Source organism: Urocampus carinirostris, chromosome 16 (genome assembly GCF_059441175.1).
Source record: "Urocampus carinirostris isolate Australia breed hairy pipefish chromosome 16, RoL_Ucar_1.0, whole genome shotgun sequence".
NCBI classification, from domain to species: Eukaryota; Metazoa; Chordata; class Actinopteri; order Syngnathiformes; family Syngnathidae; genus Urocampus; species Urocampus carinirostris.
The window spans coordinates 20,572,398-20,598,662 of record NC_142364.1 but is presented as its reverse complement, the minus strand read 5'-3'; the positions used below and the strand labels follow the sequence as shown (position 1 = coordinate 20,598,662).

Genomic DNA, 26,265 nt, shown 5'->3' with positions numbered 1-26,265 from the left:
CAACTAATCACCTGAATCATCTAATTAACTCGAAACACCTTGCGAGGGTTTCCTGAGCCTTAAAAACACTCAGCTTGGTTCAGTAAACTAAATCACAAGTATGGGGAAGACTGCTGATCTGACTGCTGTCCAGAGGACCATCATTGATACCCTCCATCAGGAGGGTAAGACACAAAAAGAAATTTCTCAAAGAGCAGGCTGTTCACAGAGTGCAGTTTCAAAGCATATCCACAAAAAGTCTGTTGGAAGGGAAAAATGTGGCCGGAAACGCTGCACAACCAAGAGAGATGACCGCAGCCTCAACAAAATTGTGAAGAAGAGCCGCTTCCAGAATTTGGGGGAGCTTCAAAGACAGTGGGCTGAAGCTAGAGTCCAGGTATCAAAAGCCACAGTTCACAGACGTGTCCGGGAAATGGGCTACAATAGCCGTATTCCCATGGTCAAGCCACTTCTGAACTCAAGACAACGGAAAAAGCGTCTGACTTGGGCTATGGAGAAGAAGCACTGGACAGTTGCAGAGTGGTCCAAAGTCCTCTTTTCAGACGAAATCAAGTTTTGGATTTCATTTGGAAGTCAAGGCGCCAGAGTCTGGAGAAAGGCTGGAGAGGAGCAAAATCCAAGTTCCTTGAAATCCAGTGTGAAGTTCCCACAGTCAGCAATGGTTTGGGGAGCCATGTCAGCTGCTGGTGTTGGTCCACTGTGTTTCATCAAGTCCAGAGTAAATGCAACTGTGTACCAAGAGATTTTAGAGCACTACATGCTTCAATCTGCTGAAAAGCTCTATGGAGATGAGGATTTCATTTTCCAGCATGATCTGGCACCTGCCCACAGTGCCAAAACCACCAGTAACTGGTGCACTGACCATGGCATCACTGTCCTTGATTGGCCTGCCAATTCCCCTGACCTGAACCCCATCGAGAATTTGTGGGGTATAGTTAAGAAGAAGATGAAAGACACCAGACCTACAAATGCAAATGAGCTGAAGGCCGCTATCGAAGCATCCTGGGCATCAATAACACCTCAGCAATGCCACAGGCTGATTGCCTCCATGCCACGCCGGATTGATGCAGTAATCCGTGCAAAAGGATTCCCAACCAAGTACTGAGTGCATCAATGGACATTTTCAAATGTTTGATTTAGTTTTGCTGTTATAAAATTATTTTTTTACTTGGTCTGAGGAAGTATTCTAATATTTTGAGATAGGATTTTTGAGTTTTTTTCAGCTGTAAGCCAAAATCAGCAATATTCAAATAATAAAAGGCTTGAAATAGTTCAGTTGATGTGTAATGAATCCAGAATGTATGACATTTTTGTTTTTTTAATTGCATTACAGAAAATAAAGAACTTTATCACTATATTCTAATTTTCTGAGACAGTCCTGTATATGGCACGTTTCTCACTACAATTTACAGTCAAGGTGTAAAAAAAAAAAAAAAAAATCATTTTGGCTTTACAACGCTAAAGAATCCTTTATATAAAAGGTCTCTATATAATCTGTTCAGTGTTCAGATACCTTATGATGAACCCACAGAACAAACTGTAAATACGCCAAAACACCGGAAGAGAACTTAGTTTTTTGATTGGGTGAGTGGGAGGAATGGGTGGAGCTATGCAAAAAGTGCAAGCACTCCCTCCAATCTCTCGCCCTACTCTGTCTGCACCAAACGTAAGCACATCAGGCTCCCTGTTTGCAGAATGTTGTGACGTTTTTACAAAATAACTGCTTGCATATGGTTTTGAAACCAATATGTATGAAAAAAAGGGTCAAAATTGAGCTTAACCGATCTTGAGTAATTGCAAGAAAGAAAAGTTTAAAACTGTATGTATGTTGATTTTGGGACACGGGCTCTGGCATTATTCTCTTTTCACAATTTTTATCAAATCATCAAAAATAAATGTGCTGAAGACTAAGCTTTTGTCTGGGGCGTGGGTTTAGCAAATTAGTAATTTTGTCTCATAATATATGCTGTGGCTCTTTCCCAAAATAAAATTAATATATTTTGTTTTATGGCTCTTTGAGTCAAAAAGGTTCTCGACCCCTGGTCTAAGGTCTAGAGTCTAGACTCTAGACGGAATATTTTTATGGGGCTAAACCGACAGCTAGCAACAATTAACGTCCATTGATGCAGAGATGCTTTTTGGCGGCTTTTAAAAAATATATATTTGTCGGCATTAGCGACAATAATAATAATAATATATATATTTATATATATAATAATAATATATATATTTAAATAATAATATATATATTGCACGTAAATATTTCAGTTGAATTCACTACACTCACGGATGTAAGGGGAACATGGGTACGTATTATCATCCAATGTGATGGCTGCAAGACCACGTCGTTGGTGAGCTACCCTGGCTTTATATTTTTCTGTTATCTTGTTTCAGACTCATGTTCCTGTGATGAGTATATCCAAACGATCATCATTTCTTGAATCCCAATAGTTTTCCAATGATATGTCGCATGACGTATTTCAGTGACTGGTAACATCGTATGGACACGCATTTGCTTCTCAACGTTAAGTGGTTAATAATGTCTGACCGGCCCGTGTTTGTTGACGTTTCGACTGTAGCACCCTATAGTTCGGTGCGCCTTAAGTAAGATAGATATGACAAAAGACGATTTTTTGGGAGTGCAGAAAATACAGTAATTGGTTTTCAGTTTTGTTTATGGGCAACATTTGTTCCGAGATACGAGAAATTCTAAATAAGTGTAACAGTTGCCATGAAGCCCAATTGGCCCCGCCTGTGTGGCGCCAGCTGCAGCTCCTTGACAGATTGGCTTTCTATTTTAAGCTCAGCGCTCCCACGCTTCCTTTGTCCGCCCATCAACGAACTTCTGACACGCAAGATGTAGGTTTCGACTCAGTCCTGTTCCTGTTGGTATTTCCTGTCCGGTATTGTTCCCGTTTATTTTGTCCTGTTTAATTTCAGTTTCCAGTTTTGTTTCAGTCTATTTTTGTCCTATGTATTATTTTCTCCAGTTTTAGTTCCCGTCTAGTTCGTCCTGTTTATTTTCGATATACTGTTTCATTGTCTATCCCGTCTGTCCAGTATCGACCCCGTCTGTCCGATATCTACTCGGACAATTGGTATCGATCTCGTCGGCCACTGGCTTCCTATCATTTTATGCCAGACTGCTGCCTCACAAGCATGACTTCCCATTTCCCGTAAAATAAAAAGCTTCTGTGAGAACGTCACGCGCTTGGGTCCTGATCTGGTTCTGGTTCCTGACAGTAAGAAACAAATTCATTTTGTATGTAGAGTGGTTACTATATTGCTCTCTGGGACACCCAAATATATAAGATTTCTGCATGATTGTGTCTCAGGATTTAATGACACGCCATCTTCACAATTGTATCATGATTTGTTATTTTAAGAAACATTGCATAGTAAACTGACATTGGAATTTATGGTCCCTTTGAGTAGGTTCAGCTTTTAACATGGTTGCCACTTTGGACCTTAAGATTAAATGCAACCTCCTTCTCTTTGTACACAGCTTGGCCTTCATGGAATACAATTACTGACATTTTGGCAGGTGTTTCCAATTCACATCAGTTTTTGGAGTTTATTCATACAAAATTACACAAAAAACACAGATTGGTTGTCTGCAACATGCCAGGAAACAACTGAAGCAAATTATTTCAGAAAAAAAAAAAAAAAAATTCCAAACGATGTGAGCAGGCAACCAAGACCATCAGGATGAACCTGGGCGTATCACTTGTAAACAGAACAGAATTACCAATCTGGAACAATTTATTAGAACTAAATTCTTGCAAACAAATCATATTTCCTTCCAGGAACAATAACTTAGAAATTTTGGGAGGAAAAAATGAAAATAGCCCAAAATAGACATTCATTTATACTGTACATATTTATGGAATTTGTTTTTGCATCAAAAAAATTTCTTGGCGGCTGCTTCCTGCTGGCTTCTGCAATTGAGAAAATGACAAATTAGCATCTCATTAGTGTTCATTCATCTATTGAATTGAAGCCCCAGTGTGTAATATTTGACCACTAGATGGCACTCTATTGTCTAAGGTGAACGAAAATCAGTGTAACAGATCACAGCAAGATGCCAGACAAACATGGTGGTGACTTCTATGTCGGAAAACCACTATTTAAAAGAAAGACGATTCTCGACCCGTGATTTTTTTAATACAAAAAAATGAACATTTATATTTGCCTAGTATTCAATTTTTTTTTTAACTGAAATTTTTATTACCACTAGGAGGCACTAAATATTACACACTGTCCCTTTAAAGATAAATAACTTACTTGTACATGATATAACACAGAAATAGAACCGACTGGACCACGATGAATATTATAAAATGGACAGTGGACAAGCAGGAAGTCGTGGGAAGTTCAGGGCACTTCTGGACTTTCTCATCGGGATTCTACAAAATAAAACAATTCTCATACGAGTTGAGCCCAAGATTTTGAGTTTGTGCTCTTTTGCGTTCTGACCTGAGCGCCTCGTTGTGCCAGGTGCTCCAAGTCCCGTCTGACTAAGTGCAGATGCTCTTTGATATCGTTGAAGTGCTGAATGTTCTCGTAGGTTGCGCCGCCGCCGTGCTGGACCGAACCTATTTGTTTCAGGGACTCATAGAAAGCGTTCCTGCGCGAGAAAACCATGCAAAGATCATGTGATGAGAATTCATTTATTGAGAGATTACTACGTCACATTTTGGATTTTCCAGATTATAAAACGCTTCTTTAAATGGTAAATGGTCTGCATTTATATAGCGCTTTTCAAGTCAATAAAGACCTCCCAAAGCGCTTTACAATGTGCTTCACACACACACACACACACACACACACACACACACACACACACACACACACCAATAGCGGCCATGCAAGGCGCTGACCTGCTTATTGGGGGCATTAGGGATTCAGTGTCTTGCCCGAGGACACTTCGACATAGCCCGGAATCGAACCTGCGACCTCTTGATCCCAAGTCAAGCCCTCTACCTCCTGAGCTAATACCCAGTTGTGAATTTTTTCATGGCTGAATTCAAGCACTTTCAAGCCAATTTTACAATATTTCCAGTACCTTCCAAGGAAGAAATCCAGCACCAATTGGTTGACATTGCTGACTAAAACAAAGTTGGTATCTTGCTGCTAGCACATATATAGTGTTATTTTGTGCTGTTCCCATCTATGATTTACGATCTTTTTCTGTCAATGGGCTGCTATAAACTGACGTAAGATCCGCTTCTTGGCTACATCACTGGGCAGCACGGCGGCGCAGTGGTTAGCGCGTGTGCGGCACAGTTCTGAGGTCGTGGGAACCTCTTGCGTGGGTTCAAACCCAGCTCCCGACCTTACTGTGAAGAGTTTGTATGTTCTCCCCGTGCTTGCGTGGGTTTCTTCCGGGCACTCCGGTTTCCTCCCACATTCCAAAGACATGCATTTCAGGTGGATTGGCCGGTCCAAATTGTCCCTAGGTGTGACTGAGCGATTGAGTTGTCTGTCCTTGTGTGCCCTGTGATTGGCTGGCAACCAGTTCAGGGTGTCCCCTGCCCACTGCTCGATGATTACTGGGATGGGCTCCAGCACCCCCGCGACCCTACTGAGGATAAGCGGTGCAGCTGATGAGATGAGATGATGAGGCTACGTCACTCTTGTATGTTATAAAAATCAGAAAAATGAGCCAAATTATATTGATTGCTCCGAAACAGAGTGCATTCAATTTGCTGATCATTTGCGCTTTTTGTTTGACTCATTTTAATTTCCTTTTTTGCATGTTTCTCAGAGGATCTGTGTCTAAATTGGTAAAAATTGAATAGATTGAATAGTAAATAGGTAATACTTTTAGCATTTTATCATTTATTTATAGCACTAAAGAGTTATTATTAATTTTGTTTTGCATTTTCAGGGATTTTGTGTTGTTCAACTTAGAATCTGTTCAGTGTGTAAGACTAAAATTGATTTGTATTGCACAATTTTTGTTGTATATCTGAAAATATTTTAATTTGTATGTCATGTGTTTTTCAGGGATCCGCTGCAAACATAAAATTACGAAATAATTTGGTGCATAATGGTTCATATAATTAAAACATACAAAAAATCTCAAACCCAGCCGAAAGAATTCCCAGTGAGCCGAGCCAAAAAAGATAGTTTTCTAAATAGAGCTGTCCTCTTTGGTGCGACCAGTAGTGGGCTGTAACGCTTCACATGACAGCGCCATAACGACAAGCCACCAGAGCAGGTGTGTTGGTGTCATTTTCACACACTTTTTTGAAAACAGTTACTGGGAAACTGATCGTTTAACGAGGACGATTATAGACATAAGCGAATTTCGGATACCGAAACATTCGTAAGATGGGTTGATTGTAAAATGAGGTACCACTGTAACTGAAATCTTAAAACACACTAAATGATGAAAAGAAGATCATAATATAGGGTTTCCGTGAGAGAAACGTTATAATTTTGCAGAACATTATATGAGAACAACAAAAAACATCCTTAAAGGGAACTTAATTCGTTAAGAAAATATATCGATTAAAAAAATTAAGCAAAAACTCATGAACTATCATTAACGTCCATTTAAAAAAATACTTGTTCATTAAAAAAAAAAAATACATGATGGGGCTCACCTTTCACTTTTGTTGCTCATTATTTGTCCCCTTGTTATCTTTTAAAAAATGATGACTTTTTTTGCTTGTTTTATCAATTTTTTTCCCTTTATCAATTTGGTTAATTTTGTTTTTAGTTCCCTTTTCTTCCTTTTCATTTTACTTTTTTCTCTTTCTTTCCCTTCACTTGTAATCTTTTTCCCTTAAAATAAAATAATGGTGCCGTTTAATCACTTGGAGTCTGGGTAGTTTCTATTCTTCCTTGTGGTTTGTAACACTCAATTCCAGTTGCACTACACAAAAAAGCAACATCTGGTGGTCAAATCTTACACTGTCCCTTTAACAACATTTTTAATGTTGCCAAACACCAAACGCAGTGCGAGTATCCATTTTTGGGGGGAGGGGGGATACAAATGCTCCCCCGTGTAATCTCGTAATCCCTATTCACCAGAGGATGCAAAGAGGCAAAGTTTGAAAACCAGAAAATTACCATCTGATAAAACGGGTCATGATTGCCAAATTAATCCCTTATAAAAACATGTTCCGACATCAGATTACAAGGCCTGCGAGGGTTAAAGAGACTACTAGCCGCCATGCTAGCAGACGGCATTAGCATGTCGGAAAAATAATGTCGACCTGTTTGTTCACGAGGCGACAAAGACTTAAAGCCACAATCATAATATGTAACTATGCGTGTGGAAATGCCATATTTCCTTGTTTCAAAAACTGTTTAAAACAGGGGGGTCGAATGCATTTTAGCTCGGGGGGGCCACACGGTAGAAAAAAAAAACTTTCTCTCGGGGGCTGGACTAGTAGATGGATAAGAGAGAGTGAAAGAGAAAGGAAGAGGGAAAAAGAAAGAGAGAGAGAAAAATACTACCACAATGTCCTTGTTAGTGGCGCCTGGCTTTGGAAACATCAAGTGGACACGTTTCAACCTAAAGATCGTTTCTGTCTTGTGCTTCTTTTAGCGTCGTCTCGCAGGTCCGATTCAATCCCTTGACGGGCCTGATCCAGTTTGCGGGGTGCATGTTTGACACCCCTGGTTTAGAATAAACTCAATTGTCGGCTCGAATATAAAAACCTTAAGAAATTGACTATCTTGTTTTTTTTTAAATAGGCTTCAATACTTTAGGGCATTGTTTTAAATTAGTGTGCCGGGAAACATTAGTATGCTAAGAGACCTTGTCTAGTGTACTGCAGGAAATTTCCTTTTGCTTTTTTTCCAGTGATCAACTTAACAATTATCCATATCAGTAAGTGGTACTAGATAACTTCCACACTATGAGGCGCACCCCAAAAAGTAGTCTTTTATGATATGTTTCATATATCGGGCACATTGGACTATAAGAGTTTAATGTACGGTAAGATCTTGGGTTGCATGAAAAATAAATACATTTAAATAAAAATATTTCAGAACATAAATTAACAATGATATCTGATTTCACCACTAAAATTAATTTGAGCAACAAATAATTAGCATATAAACCATAGGGGGTCACTATGTGTTTTTCAAAGGCAGAACAGTTACCGTTTGCAACATCATTTAACTAACTATTTGAAATTGTATCCATCTTTTCTGCTTTAAAACAGCGCATGTTCAAATTTCTGGCCAATTTGGGTTTTTTAGGTCTGAAAATTACAATAGCAATCATCTATTCATGAAGTAGTAGAGTATATTTAATCACTTATGTTTGATTAAGCTGTTTTAGATGAAGTATTTAAGTCATGAAAAAAAACGTGTTACACCTGACAACGAGCAAGGCTTTCAATTTTAATGTGGTGAATACGAAATACGTTCCTAATTTCCAAAAAAGTGCTAGAGGACAGAAGGAGATAAACAAGCTAAAGTGACAAGGAGATAGAGGATGTAATGAGATTGGTATGAAGTTAATTATCATGGTTAACTTTTGTGAAGTTTATTTAACGTAACCTTAAATTCTCAGGAAAACTTCCTTCAAAGTACACATATTTTATAATTTTTACCAAAAAAAAGCTAGAACATGGGATAAACGTTGTGTTTTTGCATTGGAAGGTATTTCCTGCTCACTTGAAGTTTTATATTTCTCTCAAAACATAAGATAAAAATACGGTAAAACAGGTAAAAATGTAGTAAAATCTCAAATTACAGCTAAAACAAAGAATATCTCGGATAGCCACGGTGACCAATACTAATAAGAAAAACGCAATATAGACAACATGATCATTTATAATTTAAAAAAAGGAAAATGGTATCAGGAATTTAAAAAATATTTTCTAATGAAAAAGCAAAATGTGCCTCGACTCAAAAAGGTTGAAACGATTGCAGTGAGGAACACTCGTTGCACTTAAAAAAAGAAAACAAGAGTTTAATCCTGTATTTGGAGCAGGTCGCGTTGGTCATACAATAAATTGGAAGAAAATGAAATTTCTTGCAGTCGATTAGAAGCGGGCAGCAGTAAGCAGCAACTTTCTCTTATCATCTTAAAACACGTCTAAGACGATTACCACAGAGAGGAAGAAGAAACATTTGACAAATGAAATGAAGTCCCGCAGAGCGTCATTTGTAGTGCGGAGCGTGTTCGACAGATGTAGTTAAAGACGCCTAATCCCAAACCGCGCTAAGACGTTGCCTTTTCTTTGCGAAGCCACAAAATCTCATTTGTTTTCATATCAAATAATCATCGAAAAATCTCCCTTGAGAAAGTAAGTGAGCATTTATTAATAAAGCCGGCGTCTAATCTTCATCTAGTGACCTATTTATCTTCATTTTCTAATCCGAGCTGAGCCTGACTGGCCTTTTTGATGCCGTCAATCAAACGGTTCATACCATGCCATAAAGTTGTGGGTCAACGTTATGATAAATAATTAAGGAGGAAATAAAAAAAATAAAACATGTTTTCACGTGGGAATTAGGCCACGTGGACAGCTTGCGTCTTTTATGGCCCGCGACACAGATTAATGTTGCATAAAGTGAAATCTTTAATATCGCTCCGATTAATTTGTCATGCAGATGGCACGCTCATATTAAGAAGCAATCAAAATGTGACGTGCACAATGGATAAAAAGTGATTTCACTCATTAAAACAGTCGGTTTTGTCGAGTATTAGGGCCGTGTGGAGAAGGGAAGACAGGTAAAGGGTGTCGAAGTGTCCTTGGGCAAGACACTGAATCCCTAAGGCCCCCAATAAGCAGGTTGGCGGCTTGCATGGCTGCTATAGGTGTGTGAGTGTGTGTGTGAATGGGTAAGTGTGAAGCACATTGTAAAGCGCTTTGGGAGGTCTTCATTGACTTGAAAAGCACTATATAAATGCAGACAATTTGTATAAAGGTGTCAACACGAGTCCACTCACATGCAGCCAAGTACAGGGATGGGTAAACAGGAAGTTATGTGCGAGCTCGATGACATGGTAGGGATCTGTGAGGAGGTTGTAGTGTGAAAGGACCTGCTTTTATTGCTTCTTTTTTGCTTATTTTCCCCTCAATTTTTTCTATTTTCTTTTTTCCAAGCATTTTTCGAATTCTCTGATTTCTTTCCTTCTATCCTTTTTTTAACTTATTTTCCTTGCATTCTTTTGATTCTTCTAGGGAAAAAATGGGTTACTGTATTATGAGGACTATAAAGCGCACCTGGTTATAAGGCGCACCTTCAAAAATATTTCTTCGACATATAAGGTGCACCGGACTGTGAGGCGCATGAAAGTAAAACTGCAGCAAGAACAAGGTTTGCATTGAGAAAAATGTCAGAAAATAGAAAATGTATTCCATAGAACATAAATATGGGGAAAGTTGAATCACAACTAACATAAAAAAAAAAAAATCATACATAAATGGTTACAGATATATGTACAAGCAATAACCGTAGTTATATTGCATTCAGAGCATTTCTGGTCTATAAGCCACACCTCATTATGCAGCACATTTACTCATTTCTGGCAAAATTGAGGTTTTTCGATGTGCCTTATAGCCTGGAAAATGCAGTGGTTTTTGTGCTACTTTCTTTTGGGAATTTATTGTCTAGATTTCTGTAATGCAAGTTAATGTATTTTCACAACCATATGGCATACATAAAAGTCTCCTTTTTACTTCAAATTGTGCGGCGCACCCCAGCATGCAGTGGGCCCTGTGTGCAGGGGGACGTGGACCAGCTCGGTGGCTTTAGGGTTGGACGTGCCCTCAGGACTGAGAAGTCACAGGTTTGAGTCTTCACCGAGGCATAGACTTGCAACATTTCTGGGTGAACGCTGATGTTTTTTAGATTGTTCATATTTCCAACTAAATGAGACGTGTATGCGATCTACTGTGACTTCTATGCTTCTCCTTTGTGAACGCTGCCATGTCCCAGTTGTGCAGGAGAGGACACGTGATGAAATGCATTGTTTGCGGAAGTACTCATGGAAGCTAACAATGTAGCGTATCTAGCAATTTGAAAGTTCTTGTCTTAGTCTTAGTGCGTTTGTTTATTGAAATTGTGTCATTTTTCCACCCGGACCAGGACTACAGTGGCGCAGAAGCTTCCAGCGGATATAATGAAATAATGGATTGTGGAAGCCTGGGCTAACGTGTCAGTCGGTACTGTTGCTCGAGCTTTTGCAAAACCTGGCATCATTTTTGAGGAGTCGCATGTCATGGAAAGTGACTGAAAGTGACACTGAACTTGAAGAAAGTTAACCAATTAGTGGAGTTTAGCCGCGTTGTTCTGGTCAGAAAGAGGTTGTGTTTTGATATGGATTAGCGGTAAAAATGTGAGTACCTGTACCAAACTGTTTGAGCACCAGCTTTTTTTTAAATTATTAAACGTTTTGTCACTGTGTGTCCTACTTTTTAATCAATACTTCGATAAACCATAAATAAACTCAGTTCTGCTTCTGTTGTATTTTTAAATACGCACACTTGTACTCTTGTTTGTGTTGTAATGCGGCCGCACGAGAGGGCAACCATGCCCCATCGGGTGATGTGCCCTTTTTAATGGTAAATACAGAAATAGAAGCAGCTATGGAGAATGCGCCTTTTAACAAGATGCGCCGTATGGTCGTGAAAATACGGACATTTGCACAGCATGGCAAAACACAAACCCATTAGCACATTTTTATATGACTTATTTTTCGAATCATTTCGGCAGGCTATAGAAACATTCATATTGTGATTTATTAAGTATTGCCATTAAAGTTGTTGTTTTTGTTTGTTTTTAAATCGGGTAGGCTTTCACTTTAATGCGGTAAAATCACTTTTTTTTAGGGGGGATTGTTTTTGGGGGAATCCGAGAGTCCTTAAGTTTAAGAAGATTATGAGCAGACGGGTATTGCTTCACGTATCATGCCCTGTACACATACCTTTAAAAACAGACTTACTTTCTGGTGTAAGTCATGAAAGCATGATCACAGGATTACGCAGGGAAAGGCTGTCGGACACCTGAGACGTGCGCAGCCTGAGATTAAATATGACTTCTGGGGTTTAAGCGCTGGGATTTTGCTTTTGTTTTGTTCTTCGGCTTTTGTTAACAATGAAAAATAAAGAGAAGACAAAACGACTCACCTAAACTCATTGAGGTTCCTAAGCAGATCTTGTTGGGAGGATACAATCGTGCCCAGCTGCTGGTGTGCCACGTCCAGCTAAAAAAAAAACAACAGCATGGTAGGAGGAGCCAATATTGGAAAAAATAATCGTGTATGAACAATTTTGTTTGCATTGTCGAAAATACAATGTAGGCGTAAACACGCCTGTGAAGCTTGTCTCAAAAGTTCAAATGTCACAAACCATGGTCAATTAAAGTTGCAGTGTGTAAAAATTAGCGGCATCTAGTGGCATACTTAGCAAATTAGTTTTCAAACACACACTTAGCACTTCACACAGATTAAACTTTGCAAACACTAACCAATTACTAGGAGTGAAAGGGTTAGCTTGAGTGGCTAACAGCAACAATAACAAGAATCATTTGCTAGTTTATAAAATTCATGATTGAAGGCTATACAAAACAAATGTTACTTGACATTAAAAGAAAAAAAGATCCAAAAAGTCTTAAAATTAATTTTTAGAGAAAATACACAAAAATACCATTAAAATGGGGGTTTATTTGGATGGGGAAATGAGGTTTTTGTGCAACCGTTTATTCCAATAGGAATTCATATTCTTGATCTATTTAAGTCGCGTGTTTTGAAGTTCAAGTAACTCTCATACACAAATGTAGTATTTTGCAATAATTTCTTGTACTCGATCACAGTTTTCACTTTTGTTTCCCTGTATCCCTAACTTTCTTGGGACCAATTTTTATCAGCACAAAGGTAATAAAATGCACTAAAACACAATGCGATGAGATGTGATCCCTCTTAAACACATGGAATGACAAGGAGGGAGCATGAGGACAAGAACTGATTGAGTGGCTATGCCCGTCTTCGGCGAGTATCTATGGCAGGGGTCTCCAAAGTGGTGCCTGTGTGCACCAGTTAGCCCTATGAGAACACAAATAGTTCGCAGACAGGTTCATAAAAATAGCTCACCATTGAGGGGTTATGGCAATTTTCTAGTGAATTAGAATTCTTACTGACATGACTTTTTTTAGTAGTTGACTTAACTTAAAATAATTACAACCTGGAAGACCATAGCAGAACATAGCTCAAACACAATTTTCGAACTGTATATGAAATTGGTAGCCCTTCGTGACAATCGGTAGCAAAAAGTAGCTCCCAGATTAAAAAAGGTCAGTGATCCCTGATCTACATTAATCTAGAATGTATCTTAACAGTGACAAGAATAGACCCATTCTCAGAATATGATCCTAACTATGACAGAACAATTTACAAAAAATATTGAAAATTTAAGAATTAAAAAAATTGCTCCAAGACACAATATTTTTGCTACAATGAAGTCTAAATTTGTGTTGAAAATAAAGTTGCAATGCAATAAACTAGACATAAGAACATAGTTATAAGGAGATAAATGAAACAAACAGCTCAGTACAACCACAAAATGGTTTGATATGAATTACAGTCACGGTGCAACCCACCTGGCCCGAACCGGTGTTGCCTCCTCTCTTGGAGATCTCGTCGGTGACAATAGTAACGTAACGGCGCTGCTCGTCCAGAATCATGGCCAGCTGCCGGTTGAGCTGCTTGATCTCCAGGTGGATGCGGTTCTGACCCTCGAACACCTGACGGATCTCTCGGTCGTTCACGCTCTCGAAAAACTCTTCAACTGACAGGAGAAAGATCGAGAGTTGTAAATATTTTCAAGATACCAACCTTAAACGTTCACATTAAACAATGTATTCTAATGTTTTTCATTACAGTAAGCCCAACAAGATAACTATGGAGGATTTAACCATGAAATGTTGTAAGAATCGTCATTGTATACACTACAGTTCAAAAGATTGGGGTAACCCAATTTTGTGTTTTCTATGAAAAGTCACCGTTATTTATCAAAAGAGAAGTGTTCTTTAGCCCATATTAATTTCTTCTTTTTGATAGCCAGTCTCAAGTATGGCCTTTTCTTTGTCACTCTTGAGGCCAGCAAATCGGAGTCACCAAGTGTAGATGTTGACACTGGTGTTTTGCGGGTACTACAGTGTTTCCCGTAGAATTCTGTGGGACCCTAGTGGGTGTACAGTCTAGGGGGGAACGGGGGGCATGCCCCTCCAGAAGAAAATGTACATTTTAAAACCAAATGTATTGATCTGGGGCATATGTGTGCCCTTACTATTGAATGATAAATGCACTAGTTATGAAAGGCCATGACAAAGTAAATAAGTCACACCCACAAAGCATAGTAAACAAGACAGGAATTTAAGGCAGAAAAAAATCTGCTCGTCGTCTAATTAAACCCAAGATTAAAATTAACATTTTGTAAACAAATATATGATCAATAATATGTAAAAATATGCGTGAAATAAAGGAATTAAAAAATGTTTTATAATACTATATTACACTAGCCTTTATTTTTTCACTTTAAAGTTAACTTTTAACCAATTCAAACGTATACTAAGCAACTTTAAAGTCAAGCAACAAAGAATCCCTGAAAAACAAACAAAACAACAAATAAAATAAAAATGATAATTTTTAACTTCAGTGCTATAAAAAACAATTCAATATAAGAACTTTTGACTAATTACAATTTAACATTTAACCGATGTAGACTGAAACACTACAGAACCTCTGAAAAAACACTCAGCCCATCCTTCCTGTGCTCAATGTATACACACCCTTCTGCCCAGCAAACAAAAACACGCATATTAACCAATCAACTACTCAAGCAAAAGAAATGAAATGATCTGCATTTATATGGCGCTTTTCAAGTCAATGACTTCCCAAAGCGCTTTACAATGTGCTCCACATTTCCCAATAGCGGCCTTGTATTTCAGCCATGTAAGACGCTAACCTGCTTATTGGGGGTATTAGGGGTTCAGTGTCTTACCCAAGGACACTTCGACATGTAACACGGACGAGCCGGGATCCTTTGATCCCAAGACGAGCGCTCTACCTCCGGAGCTACTGCCGCCCCCAAAAGAGAGTGAGATCACAAAAAAGGGTGAAAGCGAGGACACCGTGGTGTTATGCTCTATTTAAAATGAGATATCATAAAAATATTTTTCTTAACTCAAAATGTATGTATATTTAAAAATATTATTCAATTTCTTATTAATACAAGTTAATGAGACTGTAGCTGGGGTCTAACAAGACCTTGGCGGCCCGCCAGAGAATTCATATGGTTTGGGAAACACTGTACAGTACTATTTAACAGAGCGGCTAATTGAGGAACTGTAAGGCGTCCATTTCTCAAACTAGGGACTTCAATGTACTTGTCATCTTGCTTGGTTGTGCCTCAATCTCTTCTTCTATGATTAGAGCCTGTTTATACTATTCTCAGAAGGGAGTAGAACACACTGTTGTAAGAAATCCTCAGTTTCTCTGCCATTTCTTGCATGAATTAGCCTACATTTCTTAAACTAACAATAGACTGTCGAGTATCAAAAGAAAATTCTCTTTTCTGGCTGAAAGTTGAATCACACCCAAACATGTTATGCTACTGATACTTGACTAAATCAAAGAAAAAAGATCAGTTTAATAGCTTCTCTGAACTGCTAAACTGTTTTAAGCTGTGCTAACATCATTACACAAGGGTTTTCTAATCTATTAGTCTTCTAACGCATTAGCAAACAGTGTTCCATTAGAACACTGGAGTGTTGGTTGCTGGAAATGGCCTCTGTACACTTATAAAGATATTGCTTTAAAAAAAACATTTGGAGCTAAAATACTCATTTACCACGTCAACAATGTATGTGGTGTGTTTCTGATTGGTTTAATGTATCTTAATTTAAAATAAATGATTTTCCCTCAAAAATAAGAAGTCAAGTCATGTTTATTATTTGTATAGCCCTTAATCACAAGAAGTCCTTACGCGCTGCACAGACCACAGACTCATACAAACTCCAGACTATTATTACACGGTCCCCTGATCCAAAACCTACGTGAACATTTTTAAATGACCCAAACATTTGAAAGGTATTGTATATCCAGAGACACCTTTGGTACTTTGCGCTTTAATTATCCCTAGCTAACTCCTTCGTGAATTTTTAATTAAATTGTCTTTATTGTCATTGATATCAACGTATCGTTCATTGTGGTCAGAGAAAGCATAGAGTAAGTGCGGCATGGGACAAATTGTGTGTGTGTGTGTGTGTGTGTGTATGTGTGTAATGGGTAGGCATGACCGTTTGCATGTGCGAAAATGATAGGCCTGTGCATGCTGTCAGTCAAACAGTCGGGGTGGGCATGCGCAGTGTATGTCTCCATATGGAAACAAACTGAGAAGCATGGCGACCGCTGGTTTTAAGTGGCTCGCTACATTGCAAAGAAATTCAGCATTTAAATCGGACTCTGACGAAAGTTAGAAAAGTGCAAAGGAAACGGCTCCATGGATTGTTATCTGGTCCATGAATCAACTGAGGCAGAGTCTGGGAGAAAGCAATAGCGAGGCTGCAGGACCGGCCCTTTGCTACGGCTAAGCTAACAACCCTTACAAGCAATCTCTGCGGAGCCTATATTTCAGCAACTCCAGATCCATTAGACATGTACAGCTACAACTCGTGGAAAACCGCAACATTTGGGAATGTTATTTTGATCATCGTGGAATCTCGGCTAAAATCGACGACACCCGATGCTTGCGCACAGCTAGCCGTCCGCTCTCTAAATTGCTTTTTTACTCTGAAAGGAGAAGCCCTCCAATTTTATTTTACTTTTGTATAGTGACATTAAAACAATCCAGTCGACTACAATTATGTGTTGTGCGTCATTATTTGTAGATCTATAATTGTCATTTTGTCAGTCATGTATTCTATGACGGTTATGACGTAATTTCGAGGTAAGTTAAACACTTTGGGGGCTTTTATGGAGGTGCGACACTTCTTTGCGGCGAATGCCTTTTCGCGGGTGGTTCTGGTCCCCATTAAGCGCGAAAACTAAGGGATTTCTGTATATATATATATAATATATATATATATATATAATTATTATTTAATTTTTTTGTTCTGACAACAGTTCAATCATTTCAAAGGCCAAACGCCGACTAACTTGGCTCTCCTTCTACGTCAGGGTGCTCTTTCTGAAACTCCTCTTTCTTTTTGTCGAGCTCCTGCTGGAAGTTGTGGAATTCCTCCTGGTACTTGTCCTGGTCTTCTTTAGGAATCTCCGCTTCTGGGAGGGGCTTCAAGAGCGCCACCGCAAACAAAAGTATTAAAAAAAAAAAAAAAAAAAAACACAAATAAAGAAAAGCTTCAGTGAATTCAAAAGCAGCGCAGACTGATTTGTTTGCAGGCAAAAGCAGTGTAATTTGGAAAAGAGTTCTGAAAAGATGGAATTTACCGGTGTCTGGCCTGGTTCCGTGAGTTGGAATAACAAGAAGGACAAGACATCATGGTCATCTACAGTGAAGAAAAGAAAAAGAAAATTAGACATATCTCTATCTAAATCTATATATATACATATATATCTATATATATATCTATATATATATGTATATATATATATATATATATATATATATGTATATATACACAAATATAATTTTAGACCTAAATGAATATTATGGAATCGTTGAATTATATATTATTAACACGAATTTGTACTTCACTGAAAAAAGATTATTTGAAAACATTCGATATAGCTTTATTTAAAAACATAAAAACATTTACCTGTTCCGTTCCTTTGACGGCTATTAACATCAAAACCTTTGATTGGGCTGGTGATGAATTAGTTAATTTAAAGGAACATTGTGTATTATTTCGTGCCTCCTAGTTTTAAACAACCTTCATTTGAAAAAAAAACATTATTGATTTAAATAATAAGCAAAAATCCATTAACTAACAAATAAACAGGCCTTTATTAAAACACTTGAAGGTTGAGAAATGTCAATTTTAAATAACATGAGGCTCACATAAAGGGAGGTGACTGTTGATTTTCTGCCATCTTGCCAGTACGGGTACCCCCAAAAACCTTGTGAAAGGCTGGGCAAAAAAAAAAAAAAAAAAAGTGTATTTTGGGTAATTTAGTTTCCATATTTTGGATTCTTCCGTTTAATGAGAAAGACTACACAATACAGTGACATCAAGTGGTCAAATAATAATAATAATAATAATAATATTAACATTTTATTTTGAAGTTCCTTTCAGGACACCCAAGATCGCTGTACACAGAATATAAAACTTCAATAAAACTAAAACGAAACAAACAAGCGATAAATATAAAATTAAAAACAGGATAAAGTTAAAAAAAGGTAGGTGGGGGGGCATTTTAGGCAAATCAGAAGAGATGGGTTTAGAGTCTGAATTTGAAGATGGACAGAGTAGCGGAATTTCGGAGGTCAGGTGGTATACACAGTGTCCCTTTTATTTAAAAGTCTAACATGTATCCGTGCTCAGGACGTAAAACCCGTTTTTCTATTTTACCAGCATCCATAAAAAACCCTAACAAAGTCTAGATACCCTCATTGGAGACGCCTCTCCTTGTGCTAAAGACCTTAAAACCATAACCCTGACCCGTCAGCTTAATTTTCCACGGCGGAATACCTGCTAATCCTCCCGTCGCAGCCGAAATGCCGAAGTAACCCTCGGTGGGAATGATCATGTTCTCCACTTTGGCACATAACTCAAAGTCTTCTCTGTCGGGGGTGAAGCCATTGTTGATCAGGACCTGCCGAACGGCGTGACATCGCTGTTACAGCAGAGGCCTGAACGTGACCCAGAAACAGGAATCCAACGGCACGTACCGACAGCGTCTTTTTGTAGTACCTCACTTTGGCTCGGATGGGATATGGTTTATTGCGGAAGTCCCGTAGACACGTTCCTAAGGCTTGTGTGCTGCCGTCACTGCCAACATAATAGACAACACTTTTGGCTAACAACTATTAACAGGTTTTCTATACAAAAATATTTTCTTGCTTTTACAAAAATACTCTATCAATGAAAGATAATATTCTTAACAAAAGCAATTGTGAATCAGATTGTTTACATTATAAGTTAACATGCAAGTCCTATTGAAAAATTCAAATGGAAACACACAAAAACACACCACCCGTTCCAATTTTACAAAAACAATACACGATCGTATGAATTTAATAAGGCAATCTCATCAAATTCATATAATTGTGTTCATTTTTTTCTGTACAAATGACTTTGTGTTGATGAAATTCTGTGCGTGGCAAACAACTCTTATAAAAACAGTGGATTCCAAGACAAACCTCTATGGTAACACAGACAAAAAATGGGATTAGGGAACAAGAGTGGATTATTTACTTTCAAGCAAATACAATCATATCTGTTAATCTTTGTTTAACAGGTAGCAGCGTCAGGGCCACTTAAGTGTTTACTTACTGTTTGTGGTCATAATCAAATTTGCCGTTGTTCCCCACGATCACGATAAGCGGGTTATTTTTCTGCAGGGGGCACAAAAAAATAATTCCGATCGTGAAAAACATAACCCATCACAAACCTCTCACCTTTTATTTGTTATGGTAAGCAAACAATGTCGCCGGTATGATCTTTAATCATTATCTGATCATCTTTAAGTACCGTACTTTCTGGACTATAAGTTGCACCTAAAAACCCCGAATTGGACAGAAATGTTAAAGTATGCCTTATAACCTGGTGCATCTTATATGTGAATGAAATTGGGAATGCAGTATTTATTCCTGTGTGATACTGTACAAGGTTTAACGGTATACCTGCGTATTTGTGCAATGATTTATCAATCGGATAACATCTTTGACCAGTATCGCAAAACATCTTCAGCAAAGGGAATCGAACCCAGGTAGCGGCGGTGAAAGTGCCGTTGGATCACCAGTGATACAGGTAACATACGAAAAGGCATTGGATTTAATAATTATCACATCCATTTTACCCGTTACAGAAACAAATGTTAGAGAACGGAGAAAAACAAAAAGTCATCTTGAAAGATATAAATAAATGCAAAGTCTGATTCATCAACACATAAATTGTTGTGCTTTATTTGCTTTTATTAACATCTTCCAGGACAAATGTTTTCTCCATTCTCCAACATTTGTTTCTTACTTACTTAGAGTGAAAGTAGTGTTAGATTAAATCGAAGGCCTTGTAGAGGGGCTTTTGTATCAACAATAGTGTAGTTCTAGCGCTCTTACCACCGCAACCCCGGTTTCATTCCCGTTGCATTCATTGTTGTTATCTTGGTCAGCGACATTGTATATAATATGATAAGTATATAAAACGTGCAACCGTTATACACAAATAACTACAGCAGGTAATACTGCAGTTTTAAATCCATGTGCCTTAGTCCAGTGTGCCCCTGATGAAATGAAATGAAAAAAAAAAAAAGAATTGGGGGAGATGCGCCTTATAATCCAGTGTGCCTTGTAGTGCGAAAATATGGTACAATAAATTAAAGGGAGTAAAATGCGTATTATTTGAAAACTAGAAGTCGCTGTATTGGGTAGTGGAACTGAAAATAAACTAAAAAGCAAAAAGGAATACAAAGTACAGAGAATCAAAGTGAGTATAAAGCACCAATTTTCTTTTCATCTTTTTGCCTGGCCTTGAGCAAGGCATTTTGGTATCCGTTGCAGTAAGATGGCGGATTGCTTATTTTTTTATAGCAATATTTTTTTTCTAATGAATTAAGTTTTTTACCACTAAATATTACACACTGTCCATTTCAGGTAATGGCAAAAATAGGATTGTTAAGAAAGAGGAATTAGATCAGGTTTAAGGATTGTATATCTGAAAACGTTCTGAACTAGCTAAGGTGTACATTTTAAACACATATTCGAAATGAAGTGAACTTGCCACGGACCTTGCCGTCATTGTCGAAGGAGTCGAAGAAGACGCCGACTCCGTTCCACTTATCAGAGGATCCGTATACGGGCCCCAGCCGGCCTTGGGCTTCGGTGAACCAGATGGCCTACAGACGCAAAATGAGACAATTTGAGAAACTTGGCGGAAATCATCTTTTTGCCAACTTGTCATTGGCACGTCTCAAGAAAGAACAAAAATAATTGTGAAGAATTGCTCAACATCTTATTCAAAGAATCACCCAAAATCACTGAGTCAGTATTAACTCTACCCAAAAACTTATTTTAAATGGGTCAGACAATAGACTTTCCCTTGCCATCAACTGATGAAAGACTAATTGTCACCCAACCTGTAAGGTGAGCATTGAATGAAACACGCTGCCACCTCAAAGGTGATTTTAACTCGTTGCTTCTTATTTTACTTATTTTAATGCAAGTGACTAAACACTATTCCACACAAGCCAAGTAAAGTAACATTTTAAAAATACAATTGATATATTTCCAGTATTTCCTCAAAACATACATTTCGGACCCTTCAACTCAGAACATAACATTTTAATAACGCCGTCAATGTTTCTTGCTAATCAACACAAAATCCAGTTAGCTTAAAAGAAGGAATCCTCAGGTCAGCGATTCGCTTTTTCTTACCAAGCCGTCTGCACCCATTCGGCCTCTACCGGATACGCGGAAAGTCACCTCGACCTCCCAGTGTTCGAAAGACGCCTTGTTTTTGGACCACACGGCCCCTCGCTGACTCTTGAGGGATGGTACGATCCTAACTTGGTCCGCGCTGGGAATGGCATCTACCATCAGGGATCAGACAAAAACGCATCTCTGTGAGGGCACTGCATAGCTTTTCATACCGGCTGTCATTCAGGCCATGTGGGGGGGGGGAAATAGTTTCCAGAGATGGATGTTATCTTAGCATTGCTGTTGGTATACAGCTCGAAGGACTGTGTTGTATGTAAAAACTCAAATCAAAGCCATTATTATAATTGATAGGATTGGAGTACCTATTATTCACTCGTGCTCGCTTTGGTAAAACCCTTTCCTATTAGTTTACCTCACTGTTATAACAATCAGGCACAAGTTTAACAAAAACTTTCGGAACACTGTTCTCACTGGGATTTTAAGCCATGAAAATAGTTCTTTATGCAACATAAAGAAAAAAATATTCATGACATTGAAATCAAGTGAGATTATGCAAGTGACTGTTAGAACTAAAACTTGACGGTTATCAGCTGTATTTGATATGGTAAGAAGCTGAGGAATATTGAAAAACGTCAAACAAGGTTTCTTCTGTCATGTCAAATATTTGTCATCTTGACAGATATTTGCAGTCCTTAAAAACTGGAAGCTGCAAGTTGAAACTCACTAAGTTCTTACAGGGTTCATTTTTTTAAGACAGATCAGTCAGTGTTTAGTGTGGGAACGTCTTATTGCGCCGTTTTTGGCTATTGTTTTGCCTTCCTTCCAATGTTCTAAGAACAACAGGTTAAAGGTGGTTGGGTGCACCGTTTGAGGTGTCCTTCAAAAGTTGGACGTTAAATATTTTCCATGTATTGGTTTAAATGCCCAACTGAGTTGTAAGAGCCCTTATGCTTTAATTTCCATTGCACCTCTCAGCTTTTAGCTAGCTTACTTTTATCAGAGCTGTTCGGAGTGGAACACATTAGGATGGAGGAGTGCTGAAGAGTGACGTCATGCAGGTTTTTACTTTATGTCAGTGTAGCAAAAATATGGTGGAAGTAAGAAAAGGCCTGCTTCTAGTAATGTCCAAACGCCAACCCAGACACCAAGAAAGATGTAAAATGTTTATTCTAGCGCATCTAAGAAATGCACGTATTTGCACGCGCATCATGAATGAGCCGACTAAGGCTGCAATAATTCATTTAGGCCAGTAGATGGCAGCAGAGAGTAATTACGTTCAAATTCTGCACAGCTCCTTTAGGCTTGCAAATGCGAAGCTAGTGCAATTGTATACCTGTGAGGTTCTCTCATATTTTAAATTTTTGATCAAATGAAATTGTGTACGCCGTATAACAATTTTTCTATGGGGATAGTTTTTTTATATTTTCTTTTAGACTTTTTGACTGATCTTGTTTTCCAATTTCGGCTCTGTTCCGGATCTTGTCGGTCATTTGTAAAAGAAAAATGCTGCAAGAATTGTTTGTGTTGTTAATTTCATAAATAAAATAAATGGCTGTTTACACAAATGATCATCATTTTTATGCAACATGGTTAAGTCATGTTTATTTCTATTCCCCTGAAAGACAAAAGGTCCCAAAGACCTGCACAGGTCACCATTTCACTATCCCCTGATCTGAAGCCTACACCAGGGCAAGGAAAAAATTCAAAAACCTAAGCATGAGGAAACATGACAAATGGTCTGTCTTGCTGTGAGTAAACAGGTGTCGCGTTATCTTTGTAAAGATTATTATCATTTTATAAGTGGATATGCACTCATTAATAAGGGAGAAAGTCTGCTTAGGATGACAGGTATGGAATTCTAACAAGTTAATTATTCTAGAACAGATCAGTCTTCGTGTGCTGTGTACATACCTGTCAACCTGTAGGTTTTTGCCGTACAAAGTACGTTTATTATGCATTTTAAGAAGTGTACGACGTACAAGAAAATCTGTCCGGAAAAACACAAATTTGTCAATTATAGGTACTATCCGGTATACACCGACTATCACGAAACGGCAAATCAATCAAGTCAAACGAGTTCGCCGCGGTAGCCTTTATCTCGGTCTCGTTTTTTCCATTGCAAACGAAGCGAGCGGTTTGATGCTACTGTGCGCATGCGTCTGCTGCCTGGGGATTTCCCATCATGCATGATTCCGATCACACGTGAACAAAGTCTTAAAAAACATCGGATTTTATGTGGTAGTTGTTTAGTGAAAGGAAGTCCGTCTCTTTTTAGAGAACCGTCTTTTTCGGCTCAACTCATTGTTAAACTCAAACGGCTCACTTGCTTTGATGCATTACGAATTATTATGTTGTATAAAGAAGTTAAGAAAAAAAGGAGGTATAAAAGGAGAAAATGAAAAATGTCAGGTTTGTGGTTATCCCTTTAATCAGTATATTACCAACAATAATTTAATGCAGTAAATGAATTAATAATTTGAATAAGAAAATATATTATTCTACTTAATTATATTTGCATGTATTTTTTCCAAGCTACTTATTTTTTTTATAATAAACCCCATTCATCTCGAGCGACTCAGTATCTCACAACAAAATGTTAAGTAATAATATATATGATATAACGAAACACATGTACAATATAACTACATAAATAGACATGTTTGAAAAACAAATATGGTGTAAGATTATCTTGTATTTTGTAAGGGAAAATACAACATTTTGTAAGGGCATGGAGCAGTGGAGGTTGACAGGTATGAGTGTATGTATTATTGTGCCTCTTTGCCATTATTTGCCTTATTTTCTATGCTCTTTGCACGACAGGTTACCCTTGCAAAAAAGGAACCCGTTGGCAACTGCAAATGACAACTTTTATCAAATTGCATCTTGATGAATGGCAGCTGCATCAGGTCCATTGATGCTATGTTGTGACGCAACAGTCCAAATTTCAACCAAAAGGTTTAGGGTTCGACCTCAGGTTGTAACGAGCCATGAGCAAGATATTGAATTTATAATTGCTCGGAAATTACCTGGCAGACTTAACTTATAGATGTAAAGGGACAAAAATACAATGACATATTGGCGATGATTTTTAAGCCCATTCCGTTGCCTGTGGGGTAACTGGCGAGCGTTAGCGGCTAGCTTTGGGAAATTATTGTGAGTTTAGCACACTCAGAAAGACGTCCGGACTTACTGCCCACGTAAACCCAGAAAGGGACTGTTCCGTCTGCTTGAACCAGGTGAGGACCCTTGAAGCTGTACTTGTACTCGAAACGGCGATGTGGAGCCGCTTCCGCCGGCTCGGGGGTCTTCTCGACGGCGTCTCCGTCGGCTTCCGCTGCCGTCCCTCGGACGGCGCCGCTGTGACACAGAAGCCCGACGAAGAGAGTCACCAGCAGCCTTCTCGTGGCCGAGGAGGAAGCCAAAGCCGGCAACCTCCGCTGTGTTGCTGCTGCGGGCACCGCCATGTTTTCGTGTCAGTGCTGACGTAGCGCTCAGTGGCGGGTGCGCGCGGGCATGACGGGATGCCTGGAGGCCAACAGGGCGTCTTCTCATTGGTCCGCTGCTGTCGCTCTCGCGCGTGCACGCGCACGCTGCGGCGGGCCTCGGTAGATGGGACACGCCGTAAGTTATGGGACAGAGGGCAAAGTTACATGTCCAACGACCCTCGGGACCACCGGAAATAATACCAATAAAGCTATAGTTAAAGGTTCAATTCCATTTTTTTACGCATCCCATACCTGTCAACCTCCACGGCTCCATGCCCTTACAAAATGTTGTATTTTCCTTCACAAAATACAAAATAATTTTTCACCACATTTTTTATCAAACGTGTTTATTTATGTAGTTTGACATGTTATATTGTACATGTGTTTAGTCATATCATATATATCGTTAATTAACATTTTGTTGTGAGAACTGAGTTGCTCGACATGAATGAGGTTTATTATAAAAAACGTTCAAAAATTAAGTAGCTTGGACGTTCACTGTAGAAGGAAAATTACAGGCAAATATAATTAAGTAGAATAATGGATTTTCTTATTCAAATTATTAATTCATTTTCTGCATTAAATTATTGTTGGTAATACAGTGGAACCTCGGTTTTCGAACGCCTCTCAGTTCGAACGAATCGGTTCTCGACCAAAAATTTCGAGAAATTCTTGCTTCGCTTTTCGTTCAAAAAATCGGAGTTCGAACGCCGGTACGCTAGGGGCGATGCTGAGCAGCGTACGGGTGTAGATTGCCCCCACCCCTCGTGAAGAACTGTTGTCACGTGAGCGCACACTCCTTTTTGCTTTCGTTATTAATATCGGTGAACGGAGTGTTTTAACCCCTAATTATGCCTCGGAAGAAGGTCGGTGCAAGCAGCAAAGTTGCTACAGGTGAAAAAAGAAGAGTAGTGCATACAACTATTGCATTTAAGAAAGAAATAATAACAAAATATGAAGAAGGTGTGCGAGTTTCCGATCTTGCTATACATACAGCATGGCTTCTGCTGAGCACCACAAAGGTAAGAAATCCTATTCATAAATATTTTCTTTATCCTTTAACCGCTAACCACTTCTTGTCGAGACCCGGGTGCTAAATGACGTGTATACGACCTGATTTTTTTATTTTTACACGTTCATGTTAGCGTAATCTTTCGTACGGAAGATTACGCTAACGCGAACGTACAATTAGCCTGGGTTAGCTTCATGTTTACGTTCTTGGTAAACATTTAGGGTGTTGGAACGGATTA

The 26,265-nt window shown here is 38.6% G+C and overlaps 1 protein-coding gene across 1 annotated transcript; it reads right to left on the bottom strand.

Moving 5' to 3' along the window:
• Window positions 1–3,535: 3,535 nt before the first annotated feature.
• On the bottom strand, window positions 3,536–25,067 carry lman1 (lectin, mannose-binding, 1). Its single transcript, XM_088356267.1, has 13 exons — window positions 24,721–25,067; window positions 21,528–21,682; window positions 20,882–20,989; window positions 19,429–19,490; window positions 18,825–18,924; window positions 18,625–18,748; window positions 17,423–17,481; window positions 17,132–17,264; window positions 13,573–13,760; window positions 12,105–12,181; window positions 4,477–4,627; window positions 4,285–4,406; window positions 3,536–3,938 (listed from the first exon to the last, which is right to left on the bottom strand). Exons 1-13 carry the CDS (start codon window positions 24,992–24,994, stop codon window positions 3,902–3,904), a joined length of 1,590 nt encoding a protein of 529 aa, XP_088212393.1. The 5' UTR covers window positions 24,995–25,067; the 3' UTR covers window positions 3,536–3,901.
• Between the last annotated feature and the right edge of the window lie 1,198 nt (window positions 25,068–26,265).